The sequence below is a fragment of the Coccomyxa subellipsoidea genome (assembly GCF_000258705.1).
Source record: "Coccomyxa subellipsoidea C-169, whole genome shotgun sequence".
Classification (NCBI taxonomy): domain Eukaryota; kingdom Viridiplantae; phylum Chlorophyta; class Trebouxiophyceae; family Coccomyxaceae; genus Coccomyxa; species Coccomyxa subellipsoidea.
The window spans coordinates 3,741,273-3,768,653 of NW_005178042.1; the positions used below are offsets into that span (position 1 = coordinate 3,741,273).

At 51.6% G+C, this 27,381-nt stretch overlaps 4 protein-coding genes across 4 annotated transcripts; 2 read left to right on the plus strand and 2 right to left on the minus strand.

Moving 5' to 3' along the window:
* Positions 1 to 110: 110 nt before the first annotated feature.
* On the plus strand, positions 111 to 10,245 carry COCSUDRAFT_45983 (hypothetical protein). Its single transcript, XM_005652253.1, has 16 exons — positions 111 to 446; positions 997 to 1,158; positions 1,513 to 1,644; positions 2,124 to 2,282; positions 2,803 to 2,929; positions 3,490 to 3,611; positions 4,256 to 4,431; positions 4,961 to 5,114; positions 5,510 to 5,673; positions 6,030 to 6,142; positions 7,038 to 7,238; positions 7,909 to 7,991; positions 8,578 to 8,732; positions 8,957 to 9,110; positions 9,487 to 9,637; positions 9,980 to 10,245. The coding sequence occupies exons 1-16, from the start codon at positions 168 to 170 to the stop codon at positions 10,174 to 10,176; spliced, it is 2,529 nt and encodes an 842-aa protein (XP_005652310.1). The 5' UTR covers positions 111 to 167; the 3' UTR covers positions 10,177 to 10,245.
* Positions 10,246 to 11,787: 1,542 nt separating this feature from the next.
* COCSUDRAFT_11684 (mitochondrial Mn superoxide dismutase) lies at positions 11,788 to 14,674 on the minus strand (the record flags this gene model as incomplete). The annotated part of the gene is made up of 6 exons (XM_005652254.1): positions 11,788 to 11,944; positions 12,351 to 12,433; positions 12,983 to 13,079; positions 13,468 to 13,607; positions 14,196 to 14,343; positions 14,595 to 14,674. Coding segments are annotated over 6 exons (705 nt in total), but the record flags the coding sequence as incomplete, so codon positions are not given.
* Positions 14,675 to 16,074: 1,400 nt separating this feature from the next.
* Positions 16,075 to 19,903, minus strand: COCSUDRAFT_32097 (RNA-binding domain-containing protein). Its single transcript, XM_005652255.1, has 7 exons — positions 19,698 to 19,903; positions 19,246 to 19,411; positions 18,943 to 19,055; positions 18,277 to 18,459; positions 17,727 to 17,825; positions 17,330 to 17,482; positions 16,075 to 16,271 (listed from the first exon to the last, which is right to left on the minus strand). The coding sequence occupies exons 1-6, from the start codon at positions 19,769 to 19,771 to the stop codon at positions 17,371 to 17,373; spliced, it is 747 nt and encodes a 248-aa protein (XP_005652312.1). The 5' UTR covers positions 19,772 to 19,903; the 3' UTR covers positions 16,075 to 16,271; positions 17,330 to 17,370.
* Positions 19,904 to 20,753: 850 nt separating this feature from the next.
* COCSUDRAFT_11048 (lysyl-tRNA synthetase) lies at positions 20,754 to 26,545 on the plus strand (the record flags this gene model as incomplete). Its single annotated transcript, XM_005652256.1, has 10 exons — positions 20,754 to 20,882; positions 21,298 to 21,434; positions 21,695 to 21,874; positions 22,266 to 22,477; positions 22,967 to 23,091; positions 23,874 to 24,039; positions 24,427 to 24,561; positions 24,923 to 25,060; positions 25,712 to 25,830; positions 26,387 to 26,545. The coding sequence occupies 10 exons, from the start codon at positions 20,754 to 20,756 to the stop codon at positions 26,543 to 26,545; spliced, it is 1,500 nt and encodes a 499-aa protein (XP_005652313.1).
* Positions 26,546 to 27,381: the final 836 nt, after the last annotated feature.

Here is a 27,381-nt window from a genome sequence, read left to right on the forward strand (position 1 = left end):
AGAGGGCAGGCTCCAATCTCCAATGCGTGAACTGCCAGAGACAGACCTTTGTCATACGCAAGCTCACACATCGCTGCTATAAACGTAACCCCACCGTGCGATATCTTACATTTCGACGCCACCATGGGGCAATAAGAATTGAGTTTGAGGTGGCATAGACCGACAGAATGGCAGTGCTGTGGGAAATCTTCGTGCCTGCCGTGGTCTTCGCGCACGTCTTGGGTGGCGTGCTGCTGCTGTACAGTCTAGAGAAGGTGTCTGGCGTGGTTTCCAAGTCCTGGAAACGCGTCTTTGGACGCTTTAGAAGTAGCGCTAAGACCGAGGACGCAGATCAGTTGAGGGAAAGTTCAGAGACGACCCCTACTGGCGGTCCGACAGAAGAGCTCGAGACTGCCGCACACAAGGCCCGGGCTGTGAACGCCTGGAGACGAGGCTGCAACTGTGAGGTGATTCACTTTGCTTCATGTGGGCCAGATGCAGCATCGCCAGGCCCCGTTCCGGGTGCAACTTGCGCAGGATAGCTACTCCAGCGTTTGGGGTCAGGGGATAGTATACCAAAAGTGAACGAGAGTTTTGTGCATGGGCACTGTATATGAAAGTTGAAGATCTAGACATGTATTTGATGTTCCCTGCAATCACTGGTTCTTGAGCAGCTCTATGCTACCCTGTGCTAAATATTTAGGGTGGATTATTGACTCAGAAGTTCAAGATGGGCACTGTATATCGGCCCTGAAGTCCTCGAAACCTTGTAGATTTTGCCATTGAAACATCTGAGACCGGTAGCAGGTTGTCAACTGACGCTATATTTGAATTGTGCTCGTTGCTGTCGCATCTTGCAGTCAAATCCCCACTTTATCGTTTTGACTGCAGAAGCTCCAGGAGACATTGCTTTGCGCATATTTCATTATCAATCGAAAAGATGGTTTTGATTGAGCTTCAAAGATTTGTACGCAATGCTTCTTGCTGACCAGTAGCCCATTTGCCAACGTCCAACAGGAGGGATGCTACTGCGTGGATAGATGGGTGCAGAGGAACAAAAAGGACGTGGAAGCTGGCAACACGACAGCCTCCCACTTGGCTGTGCAGTACCCTGCCGACCTGGCGTGGTTTGATGTCACATGCCATGTCTTGGACCAGAAGACCCTCAAACAGAAGCAGGTGTGTGCAGCCACTGTCTGGCACCACTTTTATTATCCTGTCCACTTTTCCTCTGATCAGCTGTGCATAGGCCTAATTAACCCGTCAAGAAATTTCACTGAAAATAACACCCTACTGCAATATGGCCCATGTCCTGAAAGCTATCGATGCAGGGCTTGCCGTTGCCTCACCCAACAGCAGCAAGTCTGTCACTGTTAGTCAGTCAGCAACACTACACCGCTTGCAGCCACTTTGGGTGCTGATCCGGTGCCTGGCTCTGACTGCCAGAGCCAGCGTCCAGCATGACATCCAACATGCAGAAATAAAGGGGTGACACCGCTGTGTCGTTGACATGTGACGGCGTGCTGCGCGCAGGTACTGCACCCGTCGTCAGGCAATGCCTACCCGGGTGAATGCGTGGCTCTGCTTGGGCCGAGCGGGGCCGGCAAGTCCACTCTGCTGGACATCCTGTCCCTGCGCAAGTCCAGCGGCAAGCTCAAGGGGCAGGTGCGCTGCCCATGCCTTATTCTTGGAGTCAAATCCGTGCTTCATTCTTGATTTCAAACACGGGAGCCTGACGCGCAGCATTGACCAGCTGGACGTGGAAAACACCTGGCAGGAAAGGCAGGATGCAAAGGCTGGCCTGGCTCGGTCATCTTTACAAGAATGACTTTAGAGCCATGTGTTCTATATGAGCCTTGTCCTTGGTTCTGGTCACCCCGTGTGCATGCCACAGCAGGGGCCAACAAGCTGTTCTCAACCAGAGCTTAAAGCCAAATTGTCTATTTCTCTTGGAGTGTCAGATTTGGTGTGCATTGGCTCTTCATGACACTATTTTTCGTCCTGAGGCTAGTCCCGCCAGTTGCTTCAATTCCTTTGTCATTTCAATCAAGGCGCAGAGGCCGCTTGGGTGGAATAGTGCAATAGCAGAGAAGAACAATAACGATAGTAATGTGCTGACGGCACATGGCGGCACATGCGCGCAGGTGATGATGAACGGGCGGCCCCTGGGGGTGCAATTCAAGCGCAACAGCGCCTACGTGGCACAGGAAGATTGTTTCGTGCCCACCATGAGCGCATGGGAGACTCTCAAGTTCACCGCCACGCTGACTCTGCCAAAAGCAATTTCGCCTGAGGACCGGCGAGTGCGAATCGAGGAAGTGCTCAAAATCATGGGGCTCTGGCGCTCGCGCGACACGCAGGCGAGTGACTCACTTTTAGTCATGGTTGCCGCCTCTCACAGGCGGCAGTGTAAAGCTCTTGTGGCAGGCATGCGTTAGCGCTGCATGTCACAGGCAATGCGGGTGTTTTTTAGCAAGAATGTGAGTGAGAGAGCTGTTGGCGGTGGAATACATGGCTCTGGGCTGATGTGGGTATAGTAAGGGTCTGGGGAAAAGGAGCGCTGGCTGTGCAACCAAAGCAGCAGAAACAGTCTTAAATTCTGGGATGCTCAAGCCCACCACTGCCAAACATATATGAAGAGATCAAGTAATTAGGCACACCATGCGGATCAAAGCTAGAATGACATCAGTGATTGCCCAAGCACGTTTCCCATTAACGACGGGGCCTGTATGGGGTGTACGGCCTGTATGGTACGTATTGAGCGAATCACGCAGGTGGGGTGAATGTCAGGGTCTCAGTGGGTGTGTCTCTTGGGTGGATCAGGTGGGCGGGGCGTTGCCGGGAGGCATCCTGGTGCGGGGCCTGTCGGGCGGCGAGAAGCGGCGGCTGAACATTGCATGCGCGCTCATCTCCGCGCCCTCCATCCTCTTCTTGGACGAGCCCACCACCGGTGCGCGCCTCGCCTGCACTCAATGCCCTTGACAGTCGAATCACTGTGCTTTGCTCATGGAAGGCAACTAAAGGGCCCACACGCCAGATGGGCGCAACACCCTGCAGCGCACTCTTATAATCAGCAGCTTTGTCACTATGAACTGGAAGCAATAACGAGCATGCAGCTTGGGCACCTCTTTTGGGGGTCGGAGAATTGCAATGTGTGCCCTGCTTATTGGGGCCAGTGCTTCATGCTGTGGGAAGTGCAAGGGGGTACATGGTAAAGTTGTGCCAGCAGAGGTAGCTGACCAGTTGCACAGAATTGGAGCGCAGGGCCTTATGGTGTCTGTCAATCTGGTGACAGGGAACCAGACATGACCAAGCTGTGAAGATGCCCTGTGATATCACTGACAGTGTCAGTTTGGATGTAGTCCCAGTCCGCCAGCTTCGTGTACCTGCGCAAGTAGTAGGAGATCTGACTACACGTCCAAAGACATGTTACAGGAGCTTTGCATGTTTGGCCGGCACATCTGTCCGATGCAATGCATGTCACTGACAGTAGTGGTTTGGCGCGTGCAGGGCTGGACAGTTTCGCTGCGCTGAACGTAATGGAGCACATGAGCAATCTGGCGGACCTGGGACACACCATCATCGCATCCATCCACCAGCCACGATCTGCCATCTGGGACATGTTCGACAAGGTGCCTATTTTGTTTTCCACTTCTTTGCTTTTTCTTTCCCTCTTCAACCGCTTTCAATCTGAGCTCAGTCAATTGCACCGTGAGAGATGCTTATCTATATATTTCCCGCCCTGGATCCAAGGATTGCAAGCCTTTTTGCACTGCATGCCAGCTGAGGATGAGGGGCTGCCCTCGCCATCTGGGCCACATTCGGCAAGGTGCCTGGACTAACTCCTTTCCCCTAGCTAGACTGCCCTCTTTCTCTGGGGTCGTCAAATCCTTCGACTGAAGGCTCTTTATTGCCAGCTCAGCACAAGGGGTATAAATGAGCCATCTGGGACATGTTTGACAAGGATGCATGTGCCTTCAAAGGATGGCCCCTTTGGCAGCACGGGGGTTTGATTTTTTAGCATGATGCCAGCTTTAAACCCGCGAAGTACCCAGATGAGAGGCACAATGGCACTCCTCATTGGAGGGGTTGAATGCGTGAGAGGACGGAGCGTCAATATACTTAGCTAAAAGGAGTGAAAACAAGTAATGATACTGCAGCAGGACTTGATGAGGGCGCTCCTTGTCTCACCCCACTAGGCCCCATGCACAAGGGCCATTTCTCATGCTGCCCATTGACTCATATTGCTGATGATAAGACTGATATTGCTGCGCAGTGCGTGGTGCTGTCAGAGGGGCACAATCTCTACTTCGGCTCGCCCAAGCGCGCACTCGATTGGTTCAGCGACGCTCTGGGCTATTCCTATTCCTACCAGAGGGACGGCGCCGTCTCCGACTGGCTCATGGACCTCGTCTCTGTGGGATTCCAGAAGCCGGCCTCCTACCACAGCAGGTGCGCGCCTGATCTGGCTTGGATGCCTGATTGCCTGATCAGGCTCTGTCATTTAAGTCCCTCCCTGAACTGGCAGCCGCAGGAAATGTTGTTGGCCTGGTGTGGCTTTCTGCCTGATCTGAATGCCCGGTGTTGTTTGATCTGGCAACCTTGCCTGTTCTGCTGCCAATGCCAGATGTGACTGCACTTTCCTCATCAGGCCAGGCTCCATTTAATTGCCCTGGCTACACCTCTTCAGCGGCCTGCTGCTGCAACACTAAAAAGCAGTGAATTCAGATATTACACGCATGCTTCTATCACAACACTGCCGGGCTCCACTAAAGGGGCAGCCCAGGAGCTGGCGTGCAGCAGCATGAGCATTACAGTAACAGGTCAATTTTAATGATTCAATCTACGCATTGGGAATGGATTGTGGCTGCGCGTAGAATAATGCGCACGCGAGAAACAGTAAATAGGAAAGAGGGTAGAATGGAAAGAGGGGACTGGCGCTAGAATCCAAGGTTGAACATTCCTGTCGTTTTGCGCGCAGGTCTATGTGCTCAGTTGGGGACGTGCAACGGGCGGCGGTGGCGTTCGCCAAGGAGAGGAAGGAGGAGAGGGCTGACGAGCGCGCAGAGAAGGGACTGAGTGGGCGATCCTCGCCCACCAAGCCTTCCACCCCCCGGGGGGGCATCGGCAGACAGGTCAGCGATTAGCCTTCCACATGTGTAGCTATGCCCAAATGGGATACTGCAAAGTGCTTGATATGCTCAATCCAAATCATGTACGGGGTCCCTCTGACATTGATGGGCTGGTACACAGAGGCTCTGGCCAGGCTCGAAACGATGAGCATGTCATTTTTGCCCCGATGCACCACAATCAAAAAAGATTCTGGGATAGCCAGTTCTTGAGAAAATACGGGCAATTACTCCTGATTAGCAAGCAGCAACATTGCCACAAGCCGCCATGCTGGCACCAGTATTTCTGTACAAAGTCTACCCGGGCAAATCCCACCCCCACCTTCCTGCACCTAGGAGACAAGGATTATTATGTTGCGCCCCTGGAATGCAGCTCAAAGGGGCATTGTTGCGCTGCGCAGGGGTCTGCGAAGGTTGCGCCTGCAACGACGGCGCCGGTGGTGGGCCGTACTCGCAGCAGCATGGGCAAGGCGGGGAGCATTGCCAGCCTGGAAGACTTGGAGGCTGTGGGCAAGGCCCAGGTCAAAAAGCAGATGGAGTGGGCCTCGGGAAAATACGCCGCCAGGTGGGGCCTCTTTTTATATGATATTTCTGGCCCTTAAAACCCTTCTGAGCCCTATAAATTGTAGCAAGGCATCAAGACAGGCAAGCAAGATATGGGCATGACTCAATGATGAGCATATTAGCAACCTGAAAGAGTAGGGGAGCTAGACAGGGTGGGATACACTCCACAGGGGAGTTTTATTTGTTGAAATATTTTTGCAGTCACTTTGTGCAGGACATCCAGCAGAGGAACTGCCCTCAGCCTGTAGCCCAAGCACCTCATGAGCCACCAAGCCTTGCAACATGTACCACAGGCACCGCTTTGCACCACAGCCCTGCAAATGCAAGTGTGCTCATTTTTGTGGTGCGTTTCTGCAGCTGGTGGACGCAGTTCCGGATCCTGCTGAACCGCGCGATGCTGGGTCAGCTGAGGAATCCCACCGACACCACCTCCCGCCTCTTCCTCTCTACATGGGTCGGCTGCCTGGCAGGTGCGACGCGCGCATGTCTACCCATCAGTCACCCCCCGTTGGTCCCTGACGTTATTCTTCACCCACTTTAGCTTAGGGTTTAGGGAATATGGATTTAGGGTTTTGGGTTTTGGGAAGGGGCCTTTAGAGTAATAATTTTCCACGGGGAATGCAATGGTGGATTTAGGGTTTAGGTTCGATGAAGGGTCAATAATTCTATAAGACACATGGGTAAACTTTAATGTAAGACCCTTTGGTTGTGGTGGTCATGACGGTTATTAGTACGCGCGCAGAAGCTCACACTTGCTTGCATGGGAAGAAGCGGATGCAGGTTAAACTGCGGGTATACAAACAGAGCGTATTCTTGATAGAGTATTAGAGGGCCAGCTTAGATTGTTGTGTGGATGCGGCGGGCATGCCAGAGAATATCTTGAGGTGGGCTGTAGGAAGGGAGAGATCAGCAAGTGCAAGGCAGTCATTTCGTAGCGGACTTAGAGTTTCAAGCCATGCCTGCATGTCAGACATGGCGTTGTGTCTCTTGGCACATGCTCGGGGCTTTATGACCTGTCAGCCAAGCTCTATGCATGCTCACATGAGCAATGCTTGGCTGACCACACAGACCGTGCAATTCACGTCACACCCGCGTTTCTTTTTCCAGTCCCAGATTGTCAGTGACACCCAGCTGGCAAGAGATTCGGTGTAGTCTTTTGGCGCAGGCTTAGCCATTTTTTACCTTTTTTGACAAGCCTCAACGTCAATTATTGTAGCACAGGCGCGGCCGTACATGACGGACCAGCAAGTTGGTGTTTGTCTGTAATGTGTCATGGCGCAGCCTCGGCATTGCCGATGTGCCAGCATGTGAAGAGACACTTGCCGACATGTGAGAAATAATAATAATAATGTGTTACTGGCGCAGGCCTGGCATTCTATGACCTGCCCTCCGGCCCGGACAGTGTGACGAGGCGGCTGGCGTTGCTGTTTTTCATCCTGCTGCTGTTCGAGCTGCTGCCCTTCTGCTACATGTCCTTCTACGTCGCCGACCGCCGATTCTTCGCAGCTGACATCTCGAATGATCTGTACCACCCCTCCGCCTACTACCTCTCCTCAGTCATCGCCAGTGAGTGTCCTTTCTCGTGGATCTCTCTTAAAATCTTAAAAATCTTAAAAATTTTCATCTATAAGATCTCTCATCTTAAAAATCTTAAAATCCTTCATCTTCGATCTTAAAAATCTTAAAAACCTAAAAAATCTTAAAATAACAAACCCTCCTGTTGTCGTCTGCGTGGCAAGATTCAACAGGTCCACAGCAAGCGCCTTGTGCCAGTTTTTGTGTAAGACTCTCTTGTGCAAGCTTCAGGCGTGAAACCCCTGCTTTGTAATCGCCAGTGAGTGTCTCCGTTCCATAACCTGCTCAGAAACAAGCATGGGTCCCTGAAAGGCGACAAATCTTGAGCTCATGTGATGCAGCCCTCTTCCACTTGGTCTTTCTGCTCAAGCTGGAAAAGCAGCATTTCAATGTCAGACGCAGAATGCTTGATAGCAGAGAGGTCTCATTGCCTGGCAGCAACGTCACTGCTTCGTCATGACACATGACATGCACAAAACGAGAAGATTGAGATACTGTTGATCTGGGTTACGTTAGTGACCTTTGACTGCATGTTCGTGGCGCAATTGAACTCCCTCATGAACTGATGCTTCTGCCCTAGCCGACGATGCCCACAAGCATCATAGACCAATGCTTGCAATCCGGGAATGGGGCCTGAGATATCTGTTGTCCCTGCTCGCAGGCATTCCGTTTGTGATAATAAACTCGCTGTGCGGCTGCCTGTGCGCGTACGGTCTGGCGGGGCTGCGGCTATCGGCGCACGCCGTGCTGCTGAATCTGTGCATCACCGCGCTGCAGTCCATGATCTCCATCCAGCTGCAGGCACGCCGTCCTAGACCCGCACTCCACCATATCAGCAACCCTGGTTTCCTTTGATACTCTCCACCATGCAATGCTTACAGCCAGTAGCAATTGTGCATCATGCCATGTCAACACAACTGTCATATTCAGTACCCCCTGCTCTAGTTACCACAGGTTTTGGGTCACCAGCGTCGTTCCATGAGACGCCTCTCGTTGCATTCCTCCAAATTTTTGGCAGATTTGTGTCAATTCAGAGGATGCTTTCTGCAGTCATTCCTGCCATTGTTTTTGTGACAATCATTGTCTCCCATGTGAAATATCCCTTGTTGCCAACTGACAAGCAGTGCAAAAGAGCCTTTTATTCAATTCACAACGGCAGCACTCCCATTCAATCGCTGAGATGCTTGCACGTCCTGTCACAGTGTGCCCCAGTTAAGAGGTCATCTGAGGCCTCACATCCAGAGAAACCGCAAGAAGAGGTCATCTGAGGCCTCACATCCAGAGAAACCGCAAGAAGGCTTAGTGTTGAGACAATGTTTGGCATGGACAGGTATTCTGCGTCTGGCTGACGCCTAACCAGGATCTGGCGTATGTGCTGGCGACTGGCTACGTGGCGGCTTCCATCCTGCTGTCTGGCTTCTACCTGCGCATCGATGACATGAAGCTGGCTGTCATGCGCGGACTATCCTACCTCTCCTACACCAAGTGCGCTCACCCTTGTTTTTTAATACTGGAGGGTTTAGTGTGTAGTGCTTGTTCTGAGACTCGCACCTCCGGCGATGCTGGAAAATCTTCAAAGCAATTTGACAAGGGTCTTTCTGACTTTAAAAATACCAGGGTCATGCTCCGTTGGATTGGGCTTGTTTGCGAGCTGTCCAAATTTGGTCTCCAAATGCAAGCTTGCTGACCTGCTTTTTCTGCTGGCGCAGGTATGCGATGGAGGCCGTGTCGAAGCTTGAGCTGTCAGGCATCGTCTATCCGCCGTGTGGCCCAAACACTTTTGGAAACGCCATTCCTCAGGGAGCCGCTCTGGCCCCGGGGGCCGGCGGTGCCGATGCGGCACAGCTGGCGGCCATGCAGCAGGTGCGCGCACATGCCGACACCTGCCTGATAGGGTGACAACATTAATGTGACCCTTTTGCACATACTGTACCGTACTGTACGTGGGCCACCTTTGAGGCTCTGTGTTCGAGGCGATGATGTCCCTGGATAACATTTGGACTGACGGCCAGTTCAAGCCATTTCAGCTTTATAAGTCTGTCTAATTGCATGGCCGCAGACTAGCGAATCCATTCCTATGGCCATGTTTAAATTGCACATTGCCTTTATCAGCGGAGGCTAGCAATAGCCGTCTCCTGAGCACCACCCGTGTCAGGCTTTGGCCAAAATTGCTGATGCTTCTGTGCAAAACGTGTTAGTTTCTGACCTTTAGTAACCAGAAAATTCGATTGTGGTGCAGAACAACGCGATGGCGTCCGGGCAGGCTCCGGGGCAGTGGTCCCCCCCGGCAGGCCAGAACTGGTCCCCCCCCTCCCCCGCCAGCTGGTGGCAGTCGCCGCCCCCCAACGGCCGCGCCTGGTCACCCGCCTCTTTTGGCCGCCACCTCCTCCGTGAGTCACCTGCCTTCTGACAATTATGACAACAATGTCCCCAATCTCTTGTGTTTTGTGCAGTGAGCTGCTGCAACATCTTTCTGGCACCCAATATATATATAATAATAATATAATAAATATCAATAGTAAAGCAGGCCTGAATAGACGGCTCATCAGATCACATGGGAAATGCAAGACTGTTGGGAGGCCTCTGTACCAAAGAGAGAGGCCAAAATAAGAGACACACTGTTTTGCCGGAAATTTTTCATGCAAGGACATTGCTTTGTGTGCCCTGCCACGCACGTCATTCCAGAGAATAACTGAACGAAGCACTGAGTCAGATGTGTATCTTTTGCGCAGAGGCGGACAGCGAGGTGGTGCAGATTGCGAGCGGGGGGCTCACCCCCCAGTGCAACACCACCGGCGACGATCTACTGGACTTCTGGGGGTACAAGCTGAGCATCGGCACCTGCGTGGGAATCCTGCTAGCCTTCTATGTCATCTTCCACATCGGCTCCTACCTCGCGCTCTCCAAGCTCTACAAGCAGAAGCGGTGAGCCGGCCGCCGCGCCGCCGCACGCCCTGCTACGGGCGACGGCGACGCATCTGCGCCTGTTTTGGAAGATGGCGGCCGCCGCACGCCGCCATACGGGGCGGTGGCGGTGATAAACCGAATATGGAGGCGACCGCCGCCGCACGCCGCGGTACAGTTGGCAGCGGTGGCAGCGCGCCAAATTTGGAGGCAGGCTGCCGCACGCCGCGGGACAGGTGACGGTGGCGTGCTTGTTTAGGAAGCGCCAGGTGGCAGCCGGATTGGGCGCAGGCTGGCCTCTTGGACTGGAGAGCACAGCATGTGGCTCCAGACTAATGGGTGTCGCACTTGTTGCGTGGCATTCGTGACTCTTTTGGAGGCAAAGGCAGGGTCTTTGTTACAAGTCACTGAGCACAGCGCAGCCTGGAGAGGGGCTTTGGCGAGTAGGAGAAGGACGCACTGTCCAAAAATCGCACTGCGCCAGAGCAATAAGCAGGAAGGCATTTTTTCAACAGGTTGTGACAAAGTGTAGGGGACTAGATGACACAGAATCCACATCAGTAGCTGGTACAACTACTGGCAGAGTCCCTTTGACCAGAGGCAGTATTGAAGTACTGGTGTGCCGGTCCCCAGTGGTCTGCTTGACAAGGCACTGCATAGTTTGGGTTGCATGAGATGATTGACTGTCATTGGTGGAGCAGCAAATTGGACCAGCATTGTCTGAAGTTCAGGAAGGTTCTGCTCCTGCGATAGTTTGTCATACTGTATCAGAAGATGGCGGTACAGTGCAGGATACCTGGGGACAGCATTTGAGATTCTGCCCCGTTCCTTGCAATTGAAATGTTGACAAGTAGGGTTGCATTTTCAATATTGAGTGCCACTCTATATGGCATGCATGCTTCTGGGACTCGAGATGAACATGCATGAACGGTCAAGTAAGGCCATTCATTTGCCACCACTATGTCTGCCAACTATTTGCAGACTCTGTCGGGTGGTGGCTTTGAGTTTTAGCATAAAAATTTTTTGGCAGGGCTCTGCCAAGCTATCTTAAATAATGTAAACAATGGCAAAGCAGAGGGAGTTGAGCTAATAGCTGTTGACATCAGATGTGCTAGCGCCTACAATCTCTCTCCATGGTCGAGGTTGCTAGGTGAAGAGTATGGCATCATCATCAATGGGCATGCTGTTTGATTGCAGCTCAACATTAACAACAGCACTACATGCAATTTGTTGATGTATTGCCAACAATGCCAACTTATTTCCCAAGAGTGTCTGCATTCCTGCCTCTCATGGCAGGTGTCTTCTTACAGAGCACATCAGGAGGTTTTATGGTCTGAGCTCGAAACTCTGGCCAAGTACTGACCTTGCTTTCCAGAGGGCATGACTATCAAAAACTCTCAACTTGAATATGATGGACCGCCCAGTGCATACTGCCTCATTTTGGGAATTCGTCTGTGTGCATGGAGGCATGCAGCTGAGCCAAGTGTATCGTTCTTTTTAAAGGTTGCGTAGTCCCAAAATTGGAAATGATGCTTTGCAACGCACTTCACAGCGTTGTGTCTCTCAGTCTGAGCATGCTCCGCAAGACTACATGACCATAAGTCAAGGCATCTAGATTGGTGTTCATTCAGGGCCCCTAGAGTGCCCGGGCCACCCCCTCACGGCCGGCCAGGGTGGTCCCTGAGGGGTCCCTGCCCTGCTGTGCCAGGTCATAGTTGTCGCTGACCTGGCGCCAGTTCACCACATTCCACCAGTCCTTGATGTACTCTGGCTTCTTGTTCTGGTGCTTCAAGCTGCGCAACGGCACCACACATTCCTCAAGGACAATCACCAGCTATTATACAGCACATGCACGTATTATTATTGGCCTAAGAAACTGCTGTAAGCATCTCCAGAATAGTGTGGGGGTGAACAAACATCCCCAGCTGTATGTCTGGAATGCAGCTGTAAGCCTGCAAAAACGACTGGCTGCTGTCTGTGCCAGTCTTATTGCAAGCTGAGGTGCACTTCGGACACAGAGTGGTTGCCCATATGGGCATCTGAAGATGCATCTGATGGCGGCAAAAATTGTCAGGCACCCTAAATTGGCATTTCTGAGACAAGGGGAGACTGGGGGCACCAGGACAGCACACACAAGCAGTATTTTCACAGCACACATTATGCATGCAGCAAGGGGGTTCAATTAGCGGGTGCACTCACTAATAGGCGTGCTCCCACATGTCCAGCCCCAGCAGGGGACTGTGCGACTGTCCCCCCACTGCTGCCTCCATCAGTGGATTGTCCTGCACATGCATCAGACATGCATTGGGCACCCCTCCAGTACTTATTAGTCCGCCCAATCTAGAGGGGCACCTGAAATTTGAGGCCATCATTGTTGTGGCCTGCCCATATGTAAATCAAGCTGCAAAAGTAGAGGCTGGGGAGCTCGAAACGACAGCAAAGTCGCAGATAGATGAAACATAGAGACTAATAATATCTCAAGCAAGAGCCTACGTGCGGACCACTCTAGTTCAAAGAAAATTTTATAGACCCTCCATGTAAGCGCATGTCAAAACTGTATTATGGGGACTGCCAGCTTGCAGACAAATCTATTGAGGCGGGGGATGGTTGTATTGCTGCTGCAGGAAACTTCTATTTTAGAGCTGCCCTTCCCCTCATTTCTGGACCTTCCCCAGCCTTGATGCATGCATCTCGCTGTTTCTAACATGGTCACAAGACTCTAAATAAAGGATGGAAGATGTTCCCCACAGTGAGCCCCTGGCACGAGACAAAGGCACGCACCAGGGAAATATTAAATACAACAATTGTATTTAGGATGCCCCTGCGCTTACCTGGTTGGGGGTGGTTGTGATTACAAGGCCGCCCTGTGAATCCACCCCAAGCCAAGTCCACCCACTCCCGAACACCGTCAGCGCAGCATCGCCAAACCTGCGCAGCATGCCACATATATGATGTGAGGCATAGATCATATGGAGCTTGATATTACACTCAAACTTTGCATTCCCAACCACATTTCTGCACGGAGACCTTCCTCTTTGTACCTGCCACCTCGGCAGGATCATGCATTGAAGCCAGACGCAGCGCAATGTCTTGATCATTGGGTGAGCAAGGGCAACACAGCTACTATATGCATTTGTTAGATGATTAATGTTGTCGCAGGTTCTTTTGCAGGCATTATGTGAAAGTGAGCCTCTGTGACACATGGTCACCATGCCAATCACATTCAAGTTAGTTGACAGCAGGTTCAGGTGATCAGAAGAGAGTTCAGGATGGGAATAACACAATTGCAAGCCATCACAAGAGGGGAAGGCCTCACTTCCTCTGCAGGTTGTCCACAGACCCGTAGGTCTTCTCAATGGCTGCCTTCAGCTCCGGGGACGCCGACTTGACAAAGTCTGCGTCGCCTGATTTTGCCGGCGCCATGACCTTCCAGAAGAAGCTGTGGTTCCAATGGCCCTGCACGTCCCAGGAAGAGACTTGATTTTTGTGAAACTAAAGTCATTTAAAACATGGATCTGCTTGGCCAGAATGCCAAGGCGAATAAGACTCCATATGCAGGCCTCAAAAGAGCCAAAACAGATTCAAGGCCTATTTAGAATCATGCCTCTCCAAGCAGCACTGGCGAGTTTCAGGAATATATAAGGTTACATTGGCAATGTCAACTTGGCATGCATGCATAATTGTTCCAGAGGGGTACTCCGAATGCTGCTTGTATTTGCTTATCCTGGTGGGTAGTGTCTGTGTGTGTGTCACAAAATGCACAAGGTGCATGAATTATCCCCCACCAAAATGATCCCGGCTGGCGGGGGGCGGTACAAATACTGAGCACCGTGCCCACAGTTGATTGGGTCTTGCTTGGATCTGGCGAGTCCAACAAGGGGTAGGAATTTGGCAGCCTTTACATGCAGCTTGTCTGCAGACGCACCTTGCCTTCGGCAGGAAAAGAGTGTAATAATAATAATAATAATAAAATGATCCAAAATGAATTGCCGCAAGCAGAGCCATTGTTGGACAAGTCAGGGGCTTGAGAGAGGCTGAGCTCACCCCTCCATGGTTGCGCACAGCTGACTGGACCTCCCTGGGCACCCTCTCTGTGCCCACTGCCCGCTGCAACTCATTCAGATCCATCTCCTTCAACTCCGGCGCTTTCTCCAGTGCCTTCACGAGGTTGGTCACATACGTCTGATGGTGCCTGCAGCAAATGGCAAGCCATTAATACAGTTGAGAGAGCCCAGGACATGATGACATGTGGCTTGACGCATTGGCATCTGATCTGCTCCTGAGGGGTGTTCTGCACCAGTGCAAAGCGCTATGCAAGAATTTATGGCATCGTCAAATTGCTACAATGGATAGGCTACTGCTCCCACGTGTGCACATGCATGCTAGATCCCTGAAGGCAGTTCCACGCACAGCATGCGCAAGGCTTGGATCATGGTACCGCACTTGTTGTAGTGAAGCTCCATTGTCTCTTTGTCAACATAGGGCTCAAGGGCGTCTGTTGAGTAAGGCAGAGCTGGAAGGCTGTCCAAGGGAGCAGCTGGGCTTTGCCGCTTGTCTTCTCCCTGGCAGCGTTAGAACAAACCCCTGAGCCCGAAAATTTTGTGCAGAATTAACGCCTGATTTGACGGGAAAATTGAGTTTGAGAGAGTTCGAGTGGTCCTTTGGGCACTGGCGATCACGTGCTGACACAGCGCACCTTGGTGCCGAAGCGAGCGAACACCTCGCCAGCTTTGGCGGTGACTCCTGCGGTGACACCATTGGCCGAGTTCCTGGCTTCGTCCCAGCTGGCCGCTGGCGACGCAGCAAATGTCGGAGTTGCCTGCACATCACGCAAAACCGTCTCCATATTTGCTGTGCACCAGAACACACAAAAGACGGGCAACTTCACATTTTGTATGATTAAAGTATTTATTAAAGACATTATACACAGGAAACCTCATATCTTATTGGCAATTGTACTGGATATCGTCAAGTAGCCCAGGACATGTCACCCACCAGTGCGATCGAAACAGCTGCGAGGCCAGCTGCGGCAGCAAGGGATCTCCCAACCTTCATTTCACCTTTGTATCTATCATCGGTATAATGCGCTTTAGTAGCCAAACATCGAAACTGTCCAGGCGTGATCCTGTTCACATGCACCTTGTGCTGCAAGTTACAGAGCTTCATTGTGCGTAGTGTCAGGCACCGGTGACACCCAGGAGTCATCATGGCTGTCATATATTTGCGAACTCGAATCGAGGAACATTTCTCCTCAATTATCGGCTGTATATTAGATCTTCAGGCATCTAAAAATACCCCGTGCGGGGTCTCCTAGGGCGTTGTCCTGATGCTCGCCAGAGAAGGCAGACTCGATCACCTCTTCAGGCCCTTTGGAAATCTTGGGCAGTGTATATGTGTACTAATCTACAGGATGGAAAACGAGGGAGTCTTGACGCATCTACGCAGCCTTCCGAGGTACACTTGCAAGCGCACTTGGCAGTCGAGCGCAGTGCTTGCCCCCAGGACAGTCGTAAAAGAGAGGCCTGCTTCCCAGATGCAGATGAGGAGCAGTACAAGCAGGATGCCTGCCGCTGTGGTGCATGCTCCAAGTGCTTGGGATTGCTTGATCATGATTGAATGTAAATGACAGCTTTGTGATACAGATTGAGCACTCGCATTGAGTTAAGTCAGTTGTAATATGACGGGCAAGCTTGCTTATGTGGCTTTGCATGCGCCTGCATGCAGATCCATAGAATGGCCGCAGCCTGGCGGAGTGCTTATCAGATGTGCATGTGAGCATCCGCATGCATCGATACAATTATATTCAAAAAGTGCAGGAATATATTTTGATTATTATGTTGGCTCTAGAGGGGCTTGCGTTTCTGCACACTTGGCAAGTGTTGCAATTGGAATAATTACAGATGCATCCATGCGCTCGAAGAGGGATTAAGCAAGCATGGCACCAGCACAACAATTGTCCACCTCACTGCATTTCAAGCTCATCTTGACAACGATCTCATCAATTCAATGGAAACCTCCCGCAAGCTGCACTATTGGAGGGAAACGGTACCACCAGTGTAGCCACGCAGGAGTTGGCCAGATCGCCAGTGCGCCAGAGCACGTTCCACGGTGATTGCACAACTGCAGCACATGATAAGATTACATGCCGAAATCGCAAAGATTCCAAATGTGGCACAAGAGTGGCATTGTAGCGCTCCTGTATGACTGGATTGCCACTCGCAAGCCCTGAGGCATGCACCCTGCCATCAAAGATGGGTGTTTGGCAGTGTGAGGGGCGCTTACTTTGGTCTTGGTGCCCCTCGCAGCAACATAGCACCACCCCCTGTATACACCCTGTATACACCTTGTTCCTGTTCTCTGGGCACACCCTGTGCTTTGCTGAGATTGAGATAAACCTGCACCCTGTGCACAACCTGTGCCCTGCAAATTCAGAGGCTGCGTTCCTGCAAAAAGCAGGCTGCATGATGCCCGATGGCAGGATCTCCATTTTGCTTGTACACACCCTGTTCCTGTTCCTGTGCTCAACCTGTGGTGTGCTGAAAAATAAACCTGCATTCTGTGCCCTGCGATTCAGGAGTTGCATCCCTGCATAACGCGCTTTGCAACGGACCTTGTGATGCCCTACTGCAAACTCTGTGATTTTCCCTGCGCAAAACCTGTTCCTGATCTCTGTGCACACCCTGTGGCTGCTGAGAGAAATATAAAGCTGCACCGAGCATTCCCTGTGCACAACCTGCAGTTCAAAAACCTGCATCTCTGCATGAGATAGCCTGCAAGATATCCTGTACAAGCCCTGTCCCTGTTTTTCAGCACATCCTGTGTGCTGCAGAGCCAATCCTGCACCCGAATGTTCCCTGTGCACAACCTGTGCCCTGCAAGTTTGACAACCTGCGACTATTGTGCACGACCTGTGACAGCCCTGCTCAGATTCCCTGCAAAACTCCTGCCCACATAAATCTCCACGCTGCCTTGTACCCTGCATTCTGACAAGGACTCGCAGCGCAGTACGGCCATTACACACAGATCCTGGTACTAGGCTGGCCGCTCTCTTTTTGCTCGCACAGATGCCCTGTACGTAGCGCTGCTGCTGCTGCAAAGGGCATCATTGGCACATCCAGGCACCGTCTTCTTGCAGGAAGCACAGCAGTAGGACAGAGGAGAGCCAAAGAGGCTGTCACCGGCACAAAGTGCCCGATCAGGCACAGCGCTGAGCTGTTCATCACTGGCCGCCTCCGCCCGTCGCCTTCTCCTTGTTCCAGGCAGCGATCTTGGCCCGACGCTCCGCACTCGTCTCCCTCTTGCGGTCCTTGCCTCCATCGCGATCGCGATCCCTGCATTGTGTTAGTTTTAAATAGAAGCATGCACTTATGAGAACACCCTTGGACCTTACATCAATAAACCTTCAAAGCAAAAGCCCCCAGTTGATCTGTTGCACAACTCCCTTAATCCCACTTTCATGTGCCCTTTTACTGGTGGTTCCCTTCTTTGGCACGCAAATTCTGCAGCTTCTGAGGGTACAGTATAACCACCCAGCAAGGCCCAAATGGCAGCGATCTGAGCAGGAAAGGCTCTCACCTGCCACGGCCCTTGTCATCACGGCGCTCCTTGCTGCGCGAGCGACTCCTGCTGTGCTCCTTCTTCTTGTAGCGTCCAAACAGATCCTTCCGCAGACCCCTGCGCAAAACCCACACCTTTAGTGAGAGGGTGAATAAGAATCAGAAGCTGGCCTGCCAGCTTGCGTAGGAACACATTCCGGAGGGCCTTGAATGCAGTAGGACATACAGGGTTTTCCTTCCATGGGGCAACAGCAAGCAAAATGCCGACAAGAAGGCACCTAAGGATGGTGACACGTCTGACATCATGCATTGCATGATTGCATGTTGAACCAACAAGTGATTGACCAGAGGTCCTTTATCACAGCTTCGCCACCCATCAAACGGCCACAAATGCAAGCAAACAAAGTGCTTTATTAATAGTGCTTTGTTATTTGACAATTTACGGCCTGATACGGAACAACCATCATTCGACCACAGCTCCGTTGGCTAAGCTTTGCCAGCCTTGCCAAGGCCACAGTAGCAAATATTGGTTGGTTTTTATCAGAGAATTTCTAGAAAAGATGACTCACTTGGAGATGGGCCGCAGGTGCATGAAATTGCAGTAGCCGCCGCGGGTGCACGTGTTCTCCTCGTACTGCCGGCACGTGGCTTCCCGGAAGTCCGTTACTGGCGAGAACTCGATCATTATCGGCCGCCCCGCGTAGAAGCGCCCTGTCAGCCCCTGCAGCGCGCGCGCGGCAGCATCCTCATCCCTGCACAGGCGTTCCCTCTCTTGTTACCACTGTTACTACACCAATGACCTTGTACACAGGGTCTGAGGGCACACCGCTAATACATCTACTACGAGACTACTATTAATACTGTTATATCAATTGTTCTGATTCAGTCATATTGTTCTGCCATAGGTAAAGTGCGTCTGCAGAGAAACTGCAGGCAGATGCTGCAACACATGCTACCCCTTGATGGACTTCCCAGATACGAGCAAGACCCAATCAAGTGATGGCACGGTGCTCAGTACTTGTGCCGGCCCTTGCCCAGCCAAGCCTTACTATTGCACCTAAATAGCACTGAACGTTCTGGAAAATGTCATGCTGGAACATGCACATAACATTGGGCGCAAGGCTGCCAATAGTCAATGAGAGAAGTGCAGTTTGAGGGCACTAGATTCCTGTAAGGATCTGCAGGGTGACAAGAGAACACCATGAGCCAAAGAGGAGTGAGCAGGAAGGGCTTACACAAACTTGATGTACACATTGCCAACCATGTGGTCCGCCAAGTTGTCGCAGACGTTCAAATGCTCTATCTGGCCGTACTTGTCCATCTCCTCAAAGATGTCTTCGTAAAAATCCTGCACAGTTACATAATTAGCCACAAACTCTGAGTATTAACCAATGTGTGTTTTGAAATGCTGCTTGAGAAGTGAAGCTCTACTCAATCTGCGTGCTAGGACCATGCACTGCAAAGCATCTCAGGAGACAAAAATCCACAAGAAGTTGAGGAAGGTGAGGAGAGGCGACTACTTTGTAAGGCATGCATACCTCGAAATGCTCTTGCGACTTGCGCGCATCCACGGGCATGGGCAGGCCATCTGGCCCAGGAGGAGCATTTAGGGCTGGGTTCTGATACAGATTAGGCAGCAGCAGAGTGGGACTGATGGTGGGCCTGTTGTGCAACCGCGAACAGCGATCCCCGTGCCTACACGCCCTGCAGACGATAACAGCACACGTTCAGTCACTATTTGGAAAGCAGAGAAGACTCGAGCCCACGCAGAAAAGGAAGGTAGGCTTGGATCCACAGCGTCAAGAACCGAGCGCCGAAGGTCGATTGTAATCTGATCTGAATGGAGCCTTGTGCTCCAAAAACTATCTCGTACAGTAGCAGGAGGATGACTCACGTAAAAATGCAGAATGTTCTAGGTTCTTCTTCACTGATCGAGTGAGAAGACAACAACGGCAAGAACCGAGGCCGTCATGAGCGATAGATGACGTACCCGATCTTGAAGTAGAAGGGGCAGTTGACTCTGTCCTTTTCTGTGCCAAAGATGGATGCCAAATGTTCTGCCATGTCGCCTGAGTCTCAGCAACACCGTCGCCAAACTTTTCAATCTGTTCCTCCTTTCAGCTCTCTCTATCCAGCTTGGTAGCACCTTGATCCAGCAGCAACCTGCCACAATTGGATCGTGTAGCACGGTGAGACGGACAATTGTGTGGAATGATACTGGGAAAGAGCACAACATGAAAAGGCAGGCAAGTATGACGTAAGACTTCATGACATAAGCCAAATTAGGAAAGCTGATCACTGCGACATCTCTTTCGCACTCCGAAAGCAAGAATGCTTCTAATAAGCCCAAGAAAACTACAAATTTTTCATCTGAAATTTGATACTAGATCATGATTGCAATGCTGAAGATAGGGAGGCAGTAGCCTCTCATTTGGGCAATTCGATGTACAGAAAAATCTTCGGTAGTATTGCATCGCGTGGGATGAGGCCATGTACGAAATTTCAATCTTGTTTAAGATCTTCTGTTTACAGCCATCAGCGCCGACCTCGCCTCAGGAGTACAATCCATACGTGAGCAGCTTCCACGGCATTGCTGTCTGCCCGATCCATTAATGCGAATGAGAAGCTTTGCAGAGTTTACAAAGCATAATGTTTATCTCTCATAATTTGGTCATGCTAGGATCAAGGAATTGCCTGCAGATCTGATGATACAAGCATCAGTGGTGATTTCTATTTGCTTGCCAAGCAGGACAACAGCAGCTGCAGCTACAGTAGCTGAGCAGGGTCCCAAACAAGGCAAGAAGGCGCAGACCAGACAGGGCTCGAGCAGCTCCAGTGACAAAGACATCCGGGAGTTTCGCATCCAAAAGGTGCGATGCACTTGCTGGGTCGGCATTCTCAACAAACAATCGCATTTCCTTATTTCCTGGACTTCACATGAAGCAACAGATTGGTTGAAAAACGCTTTTCTTCATTCAGACTCCAATGTTGTGCATGTATGGGGAACAAGAGCATGCAAGACAGCGTATCAATGGAACGGAACGGAATGCAGGCTCAGGACTTGAGAAGTGCTGGGAAGGAGCCGTATGCATACACCTATGAGCGCACACACATGGCAGCGGCGCTGCATGAGCAGTTCAGGGATCTCCCTGATGGGGAAATGGCAGACCTCCAGGTGTGAACTCACCTGTGCCTTACTATAAGAAAAGACATTTCATGCATATGAGAAACGAGTGAATGTCTGACCCCTAAATCGTGTATACTCAAGCGATCCTGTAGATATTTAAATTGCCTTTATACTGGCCATCTCCAATGACCCTTAAGGATGGAGACCTCCAAGAAGCACCTGGCATGAGGCACTTCCTAAAGTTTCTCAGGAGAGAGTCAGAACTGGATTTGCTGATTAGGATGGCCGAATTTTTGACATAGTACAGACCCATCAGAAATTTGCAACAAGAACTTGGATGATGAGAGACTGTCTATAAGACCATTGCGCCTCAGGTGGCTCTCAAGAGTTCCCTAAAGTGTGATCATATCGTTGTTGCAATTTGTAATTCAAGTTTGAATTCAAATTTGGGCAGGGGGAGGAGGTGGCAGTAGCTGGGCGGGTGATGGCTAGACGTTTCATGGGCAAGCTGGCATTCATGAGCCTTGTGGATGACTCTGGGTCCATTCAGATCTACCTGGACAAGGCTGTGCTCGATGCTGCAGAGGAAGACACCTTCAAGTGAGCTCCCGCAACTCAGCTGTTCCTTAGCCATGCTGACTGCCGGATTTGCATGGTTGCATGCAGGCAGTGTTTTTTAGTGAGTCTTTCCTTCGCCACAGATATTGTCAGCGCGTCTTTTCGGGTTGAATCAGTTGCAGAATAGGGCTGTGCAGTGGCAAACAAGACGCACCAGTTGCAAGCCAAATGCTTGCATGATGCCACTTGAACATGTAAGTTTTGACAAAGCTAAATTGTACATATTTGCACTGTGGATGCAGGAGTTTGAAGGGGTTGATAGATGCCGGGGATATAATTGGAGCGAGGGGGGGCATGAAACGAACAGAGAAGGGCGAGCTGAGCCTGGTGGCAGCTTCCGTGCAGATGCTGACCAAGTCCCTCGCGCCCCTGCCGGACAAATGGCACGGCCTGGCCGACATCGAGAAACGCTATAGGCAGAGGTGCGTTCTGCCGTAGCAGCTGTGTCACTTCTGACGAAAGCTGAGCATTCTATAGCAGGCAACAAGACACCCCTTTGCATGTGGTACTTGAGGGCTGCAAAGGCATTAGCAAGTGCGTCTCTCACATCACCCCTCTGTCTGTCCATTAAGTGTTTATTCCTGGCTTGTGTGAAAGTACTCTGGCACCAGACCTGTAGGCCATAGTGGGTTGATGCGTCCATGAGAACCTGCAATAGTGGCATGTATTATTACTCTTGGCATCAATGCTGGAAGCATCTGGGAAAGAGCACCATGAAAGCTAATGCCGATGCAAGCATGCATGGGAAATTCTTAACACAAGCTTGGGATCATTCAGTTCATCAAATTGAATATTTGAATTTGCATGCGACAGGTACGTTGACCTGATAGTGACAGAGGGCGTGAAGGGAACGCTGCGCGCGCGTGCCCGCATGATGGGGGCGTTGAGGCGAACGCTGGAGGCGCGGGGATTCTTGGAAGTGGAGACGCCCGTCCTGGAAACATCGGCCGGCGGCGCCGATGCGCGGCCCTTCACCACTTTCCACAACGCCCTGCAGCAGCCTTATGTACTGCGCATCGCCACAGGTGCCGAGAATTACAATCTGCATTGTGCCCAGTCTTTGCTGGAAATGGCTTCAATGGGGAGAAGCACATTTTGCATATGGAGAGATACTTTGCATCCCTGTTTTATGCTTCATGCATGCCGGGAAAAAGTAGGTCATGCAGCGTTCCTTTCTTGAGTATGCTGCCATCTTGGAGCACTGGTGCCTCGTTAATGCTGCCCTTCATGCAGCACACTGCTTGCGAGATTAATCACAGAAGCCCCAGCTTCTTCTCGCTCTGGCCTGAGAAATCGCTCACTGTATATTTCTCTTCTTCTGAGCACAGCTGAAGCGGGCCCTGTTCACGGTGCTTCTTTATGAGCAGTGTGGCCGCCACACTATGGCGTGCAGAGCATAAAACTACATGAGTGCATCCTCTTCGGCAATCCTTGTTCTTCCCTATCATTTTTAATGTTGCTTCCTTCTCAGTTGCTTCCCTTTTAGAGTAATCAAGTCGTGCACACGTTTGCAGAGCTGCACCTGAAGCGGCTGGCGGTGGGGGGAATGGAGCGAATCTACGAGATCGGACGCGTGTTCCGCAACGAGGGCGTCTCCACGCGCCACAACCCTGAGTTCACCACCCTCGAATTATACCAGGTATCCGCGCGCCCCCTGCCCGAGTGTGGACAGGGGCCTCTAAAGCAATTGATCGTCGGCTGATAGTTGATTTGGAGTCCCCTGGTGTGGAACAAGTGAAAGAGAGTGCCATGTGGCGAGTGCCATGCTTTTTCCCCCACCTCCTGCCGAAACGGTGCTGCATGCATGCTTTCCATGTTGCACAACAACGGATAAGCAAACTTAACTCCCCACCCTGGAGCTCTACCAGGTTTCAGACCAATTTATCATTGCACCCTTAGATATAACTCAGTGTTGTTGGGTGAAACCCAGAACCTCAAGACCCGATGGGCTGTGGAAAGAGGGTGACAGCGACCATGCATTTCAGGGCTCAGATGGAAAACCTCTGGCCCCCGTGCATGGACTGTTGTCTCCATACCTTTCTGTCTTCGCATCGGCGTCTTGATGTTCTGCGTCAGACAATATCAAATCGCATGCACTCAGCCAGCTGCTGCCGAGAGCATTGGCTACTACCGATTGAGGCAGCCTTCAAAGGCTGGCCTGAATAGAGAAAAAATGCCGACCGCATGCATCAGCAAATGGGGCATGTGGGCGACATTTTTCACCAGGAGAGCCCAGGCTGTGTCGACAGAATCCTGAACAAATTTTCGTTTCTTGCGAAAGACTGCCTCCAAGACCAATGAGCCTCAGGTGGCTCCCAACAGGTCTCTAAATGTAATTCTAATAATATTTGGGTTCACACCTTCCAAGAGAGCTAGGATCTCCCAAGATGACAGATACATGACTGATGGAGATTTGTACAGGCGTATGCTGACTACCACGACATGATGGATCTCACAGAGGATCTTGTCAGGGCAGCAGCTGCTGAGGTGGCGGGGTCACATGCCGTGGTGTACCAAGGACAGTCCCTTGACTTCGGGCCTGCCTTCCGACGAGCTTCCATGCACGACCTTGTGAAAGAGATCACAGGTGTGCCTAGGTCGTTCGTACTGCTGTCTACTTTGTGAGTGTAGCATTGCTGTCAGATTAGAAAGCAAATAGCTGCGCTGCAATAGGAGGCTTGGAAGACTGACAGCGCGTTGCGAAAAGGGCGACATGTATCCCAGGGTCCTTTGCGTTGCTTTTCTTATTTTGTCGGTGCAGGAATGCTGTCGGATTCAAGAACAAATAGCTGAGCTGCACCTCAGTGTTGGATATGCGCCGGTTTGCGCCATGCATACCGGCATAGCTGGTAGGGCAAGCAGCGAAATGGCAAGTGTCGGAGGGCAGCTTGTTGAAGCTGAAGCAGGCATGTCATTTGGCAGCAGAGTGACTTGGATTGACATCCCAAAAAATTACCTGTGCTGCTGTGCATAGGCCTCGACTTTGCAGCGTTTGGCAATTTAGAGGATGGCAGATCAGCGACACTAGCATTCAAGGAAACCAACCCGGCATCCTCCCTCACTATAAAGGCCGTCAAGGGAGCCTCCAGCCTCGGCGTTTTGCTCAACGGTGAGAGCCACCACCCTCAGTAAACAGCCCTGCTCGCATTACACTACTGGAGTCCAGCAAACAATCAGCAATCAAAGCGTGCTGGCCTTCCTTTCCCTGCCCAAAGTTGAGCGTTGTGCAGCAAGCCCTTTCTGTGCTTATGAGCCCTATTCGATGTGCTGGTGGAGTGTTCACCTGCAGAAGGTCTTCAAGCTCTGTGTGCATTCCCGCAGCATTCTTGTCAGCCACCTAAAGAAGGGCTGTGCTGCAGAAATGCATCTTAGTTTGAAGTTCTCTGCAGCAACACGCGTCAGAGCACAGCAGAATGGATATAGCCAAATTGCGTGACACTATCTAAGCGTGTCCTCGCAATCTGCTGCAGAGGTGTTTGAGGCGGAGGTGGAGCAGCATTTGGTGCAGCCCACGTTTGTGATCGACCATCCGGTGGAGATATCACCCCTCGCCAAGCCGCACCGCGCCAAGCCCGGCCTCGTGGAGCGGTTCGAGCTGTTCATCTACGGTGCGCGCCCTTTTCTGCCCCTCGCTGGCGTTTGTTGCTGCGCACAGAATCCTCCAGCACTTCCATGCCTTTCACTGCGCTTATTAGGGCGCAGCTATAAGTGTACTATTCTTATCACACACGCCTTTTTTGCCAAAAGGCAAGGTTTGTCTCGCAAATAAACTGCAATTGAAAGGCTGCCGCAATCCTACCCCTCGTTGGACTCGCCAGATCCAGATCCAAGCATCAACCGGGTGCTCACTTTTTATACCGCCCCCGCCAGCCGGGGCCCAATGTATGCAAGCAAGATAAATGCAGGATGGTCGTTGCCGGCAGTGCATCTGGTGCCAGTTATAACACCCGTTTTGGCAAAGTCTGCTATTTCTCAGGGCATGACCGGCAGGCCATGGCATCATTGCGGCATGGCTTGTGTTCTCTGCCTTTTTGCTCTGCATGTGCAGGATCCTCAGCCGGCTTTCCTAATGTGCACGTGTGCATCATGTGAGAGACAATGACTGGAGAAATTGATAAAATTCTTTATAATTGCTGAAAGCTGGGCGCGAGCTGGCAAACGCGTACAGCGGGCTGACAGAAGGAATGCATAAGCAGCATCACAATTTGTGCGTATGCACCCACTTGCTGATGTAGCTGACCTGCAATAAAATTGCGCAGGGCGCGAGCTGGCGAACGCATACAGCGAGCTGACGGACCCGGTGGACCAGAGGCAGCGGCTGGAGGCGCAGCTGACCGAGCGGGCAGCCCGGGCAGCCGCCTCCGGGCAGCCCAGGGGCGTCCAGTCCGGCATCCAGCCGGCTGGCACTGCCGCGGCAGCCGCCAGCAACGGCGCGTCGGTCGCTCCGACCGCGGCGGCAGAGCAGGATGACGACGACGACAACTATGAGGTGGGTGAACATGCTGTAGATTTCTGGTGGCCCCAAACGCTGATGTGGCTGCAGACGCCCGGCATGTCTGCCCTGTGGCCGACGGCTTTGGGTTTCCTGTCAAGGTTGGTGCACACCGGCACCGGTGTTAACTTGGCAAGATTCGGGTTCAGAGAGAGGGGTGCATGGCGTGGCAGTGGAAAGAGCCGGGCTTTCTGAAAGGCCCAGGCGTGGCTAGGTTTGGGAAGAGGTAGAGGCAGTACTTGGTGCAATAAGAGTTTCCAAGCTGTTGGAGACTGCGCCATGAGTGTAGGACGTAGCAGCGGTGTTCAAGGAGAGAACATTCAGAGCTGCACTGCAGCCTCTTTATACACATCATCATTGCTGCTAGCATTCTCTGCTCACTTGTTCGAGTAATTGTCAAAAAGAAGCTTTTAATTTCTGATGCTTGTGTGCAACCGTGCAGGTGGTCCTGGATGAGGACTTCATCAGAGCGCTTGAATATGGACTGCCGCCCACTGGCGGCATGGGGATGGGATTGGACAGGCTTTGCATGCTGCTGACTGATTCTCCCTCCATACGCGATGTCATAGCCTTCCCTCTACTGAAGAGGCTCAATGAGTGATGAGGGATGACAGGCTTGGGCTCATTGGACATGCTTTGCAGGCACTTCTTATCGAGATTTTGACACCGTGAAAAGTAAATAAGCATTGTCTACTTTCAAGCCTGATAATGGTGCCGCTAATTGTAACGATGATGCTGATTTTGAGTAATCTCAGTACTTGTATATTGCAGAGGCTTTTGGAGAAGCTTCCAGGCCTACAAACTTATACGGAATTACAGGGAGCATGAGATCCTTGAGAATGATGCCCTTCTTAGATCTCCATTACATATGCATTCGTTTCCCAGCTGGTCCGAGGCCCGCAAACACAAAGGTGCATACCTATGAAGAGCTGCAACATGTTCAAGACACTCTTTTGCCTTCCACAAACAACTTGAGGCAAAGGTATGATGAGGGTCGCATCAGATGCATTGCCATCGATATATGTTCAAGCTGAAGAGGACTATCCTCAGATGCTGGGGACCCCAGAAGTCTTATAAGATCCAAATGACTCGGACAAAAGGACACTGAGACGCCCCCAATACTTGGGTGATCACTGCTGTGTACTGCCGGATGCTTCTCCAGCTTCCCTTGCCTTTGTAGCTGCACTCACAGCTCTGGCCTCGTCGGCAGCGTTTCTGATCTGCACAGCACAGTAAAAGATAAGCCTCATCGGATTCCCAGGAGTGATATTAACTATTACTAAAATTACACGCTTTTCCTGCCAAGAGGCAAGGTGCGCCCTGCAGATGAGCTGCAGTTGAAGGCTGCCATAATCCACCCTTTTGATGGACTCGCCGGATCCAAGCAAGACCCAAACAAGCGTGGGCACGGTGCTCAGCATTTATACCGCCCCTCGC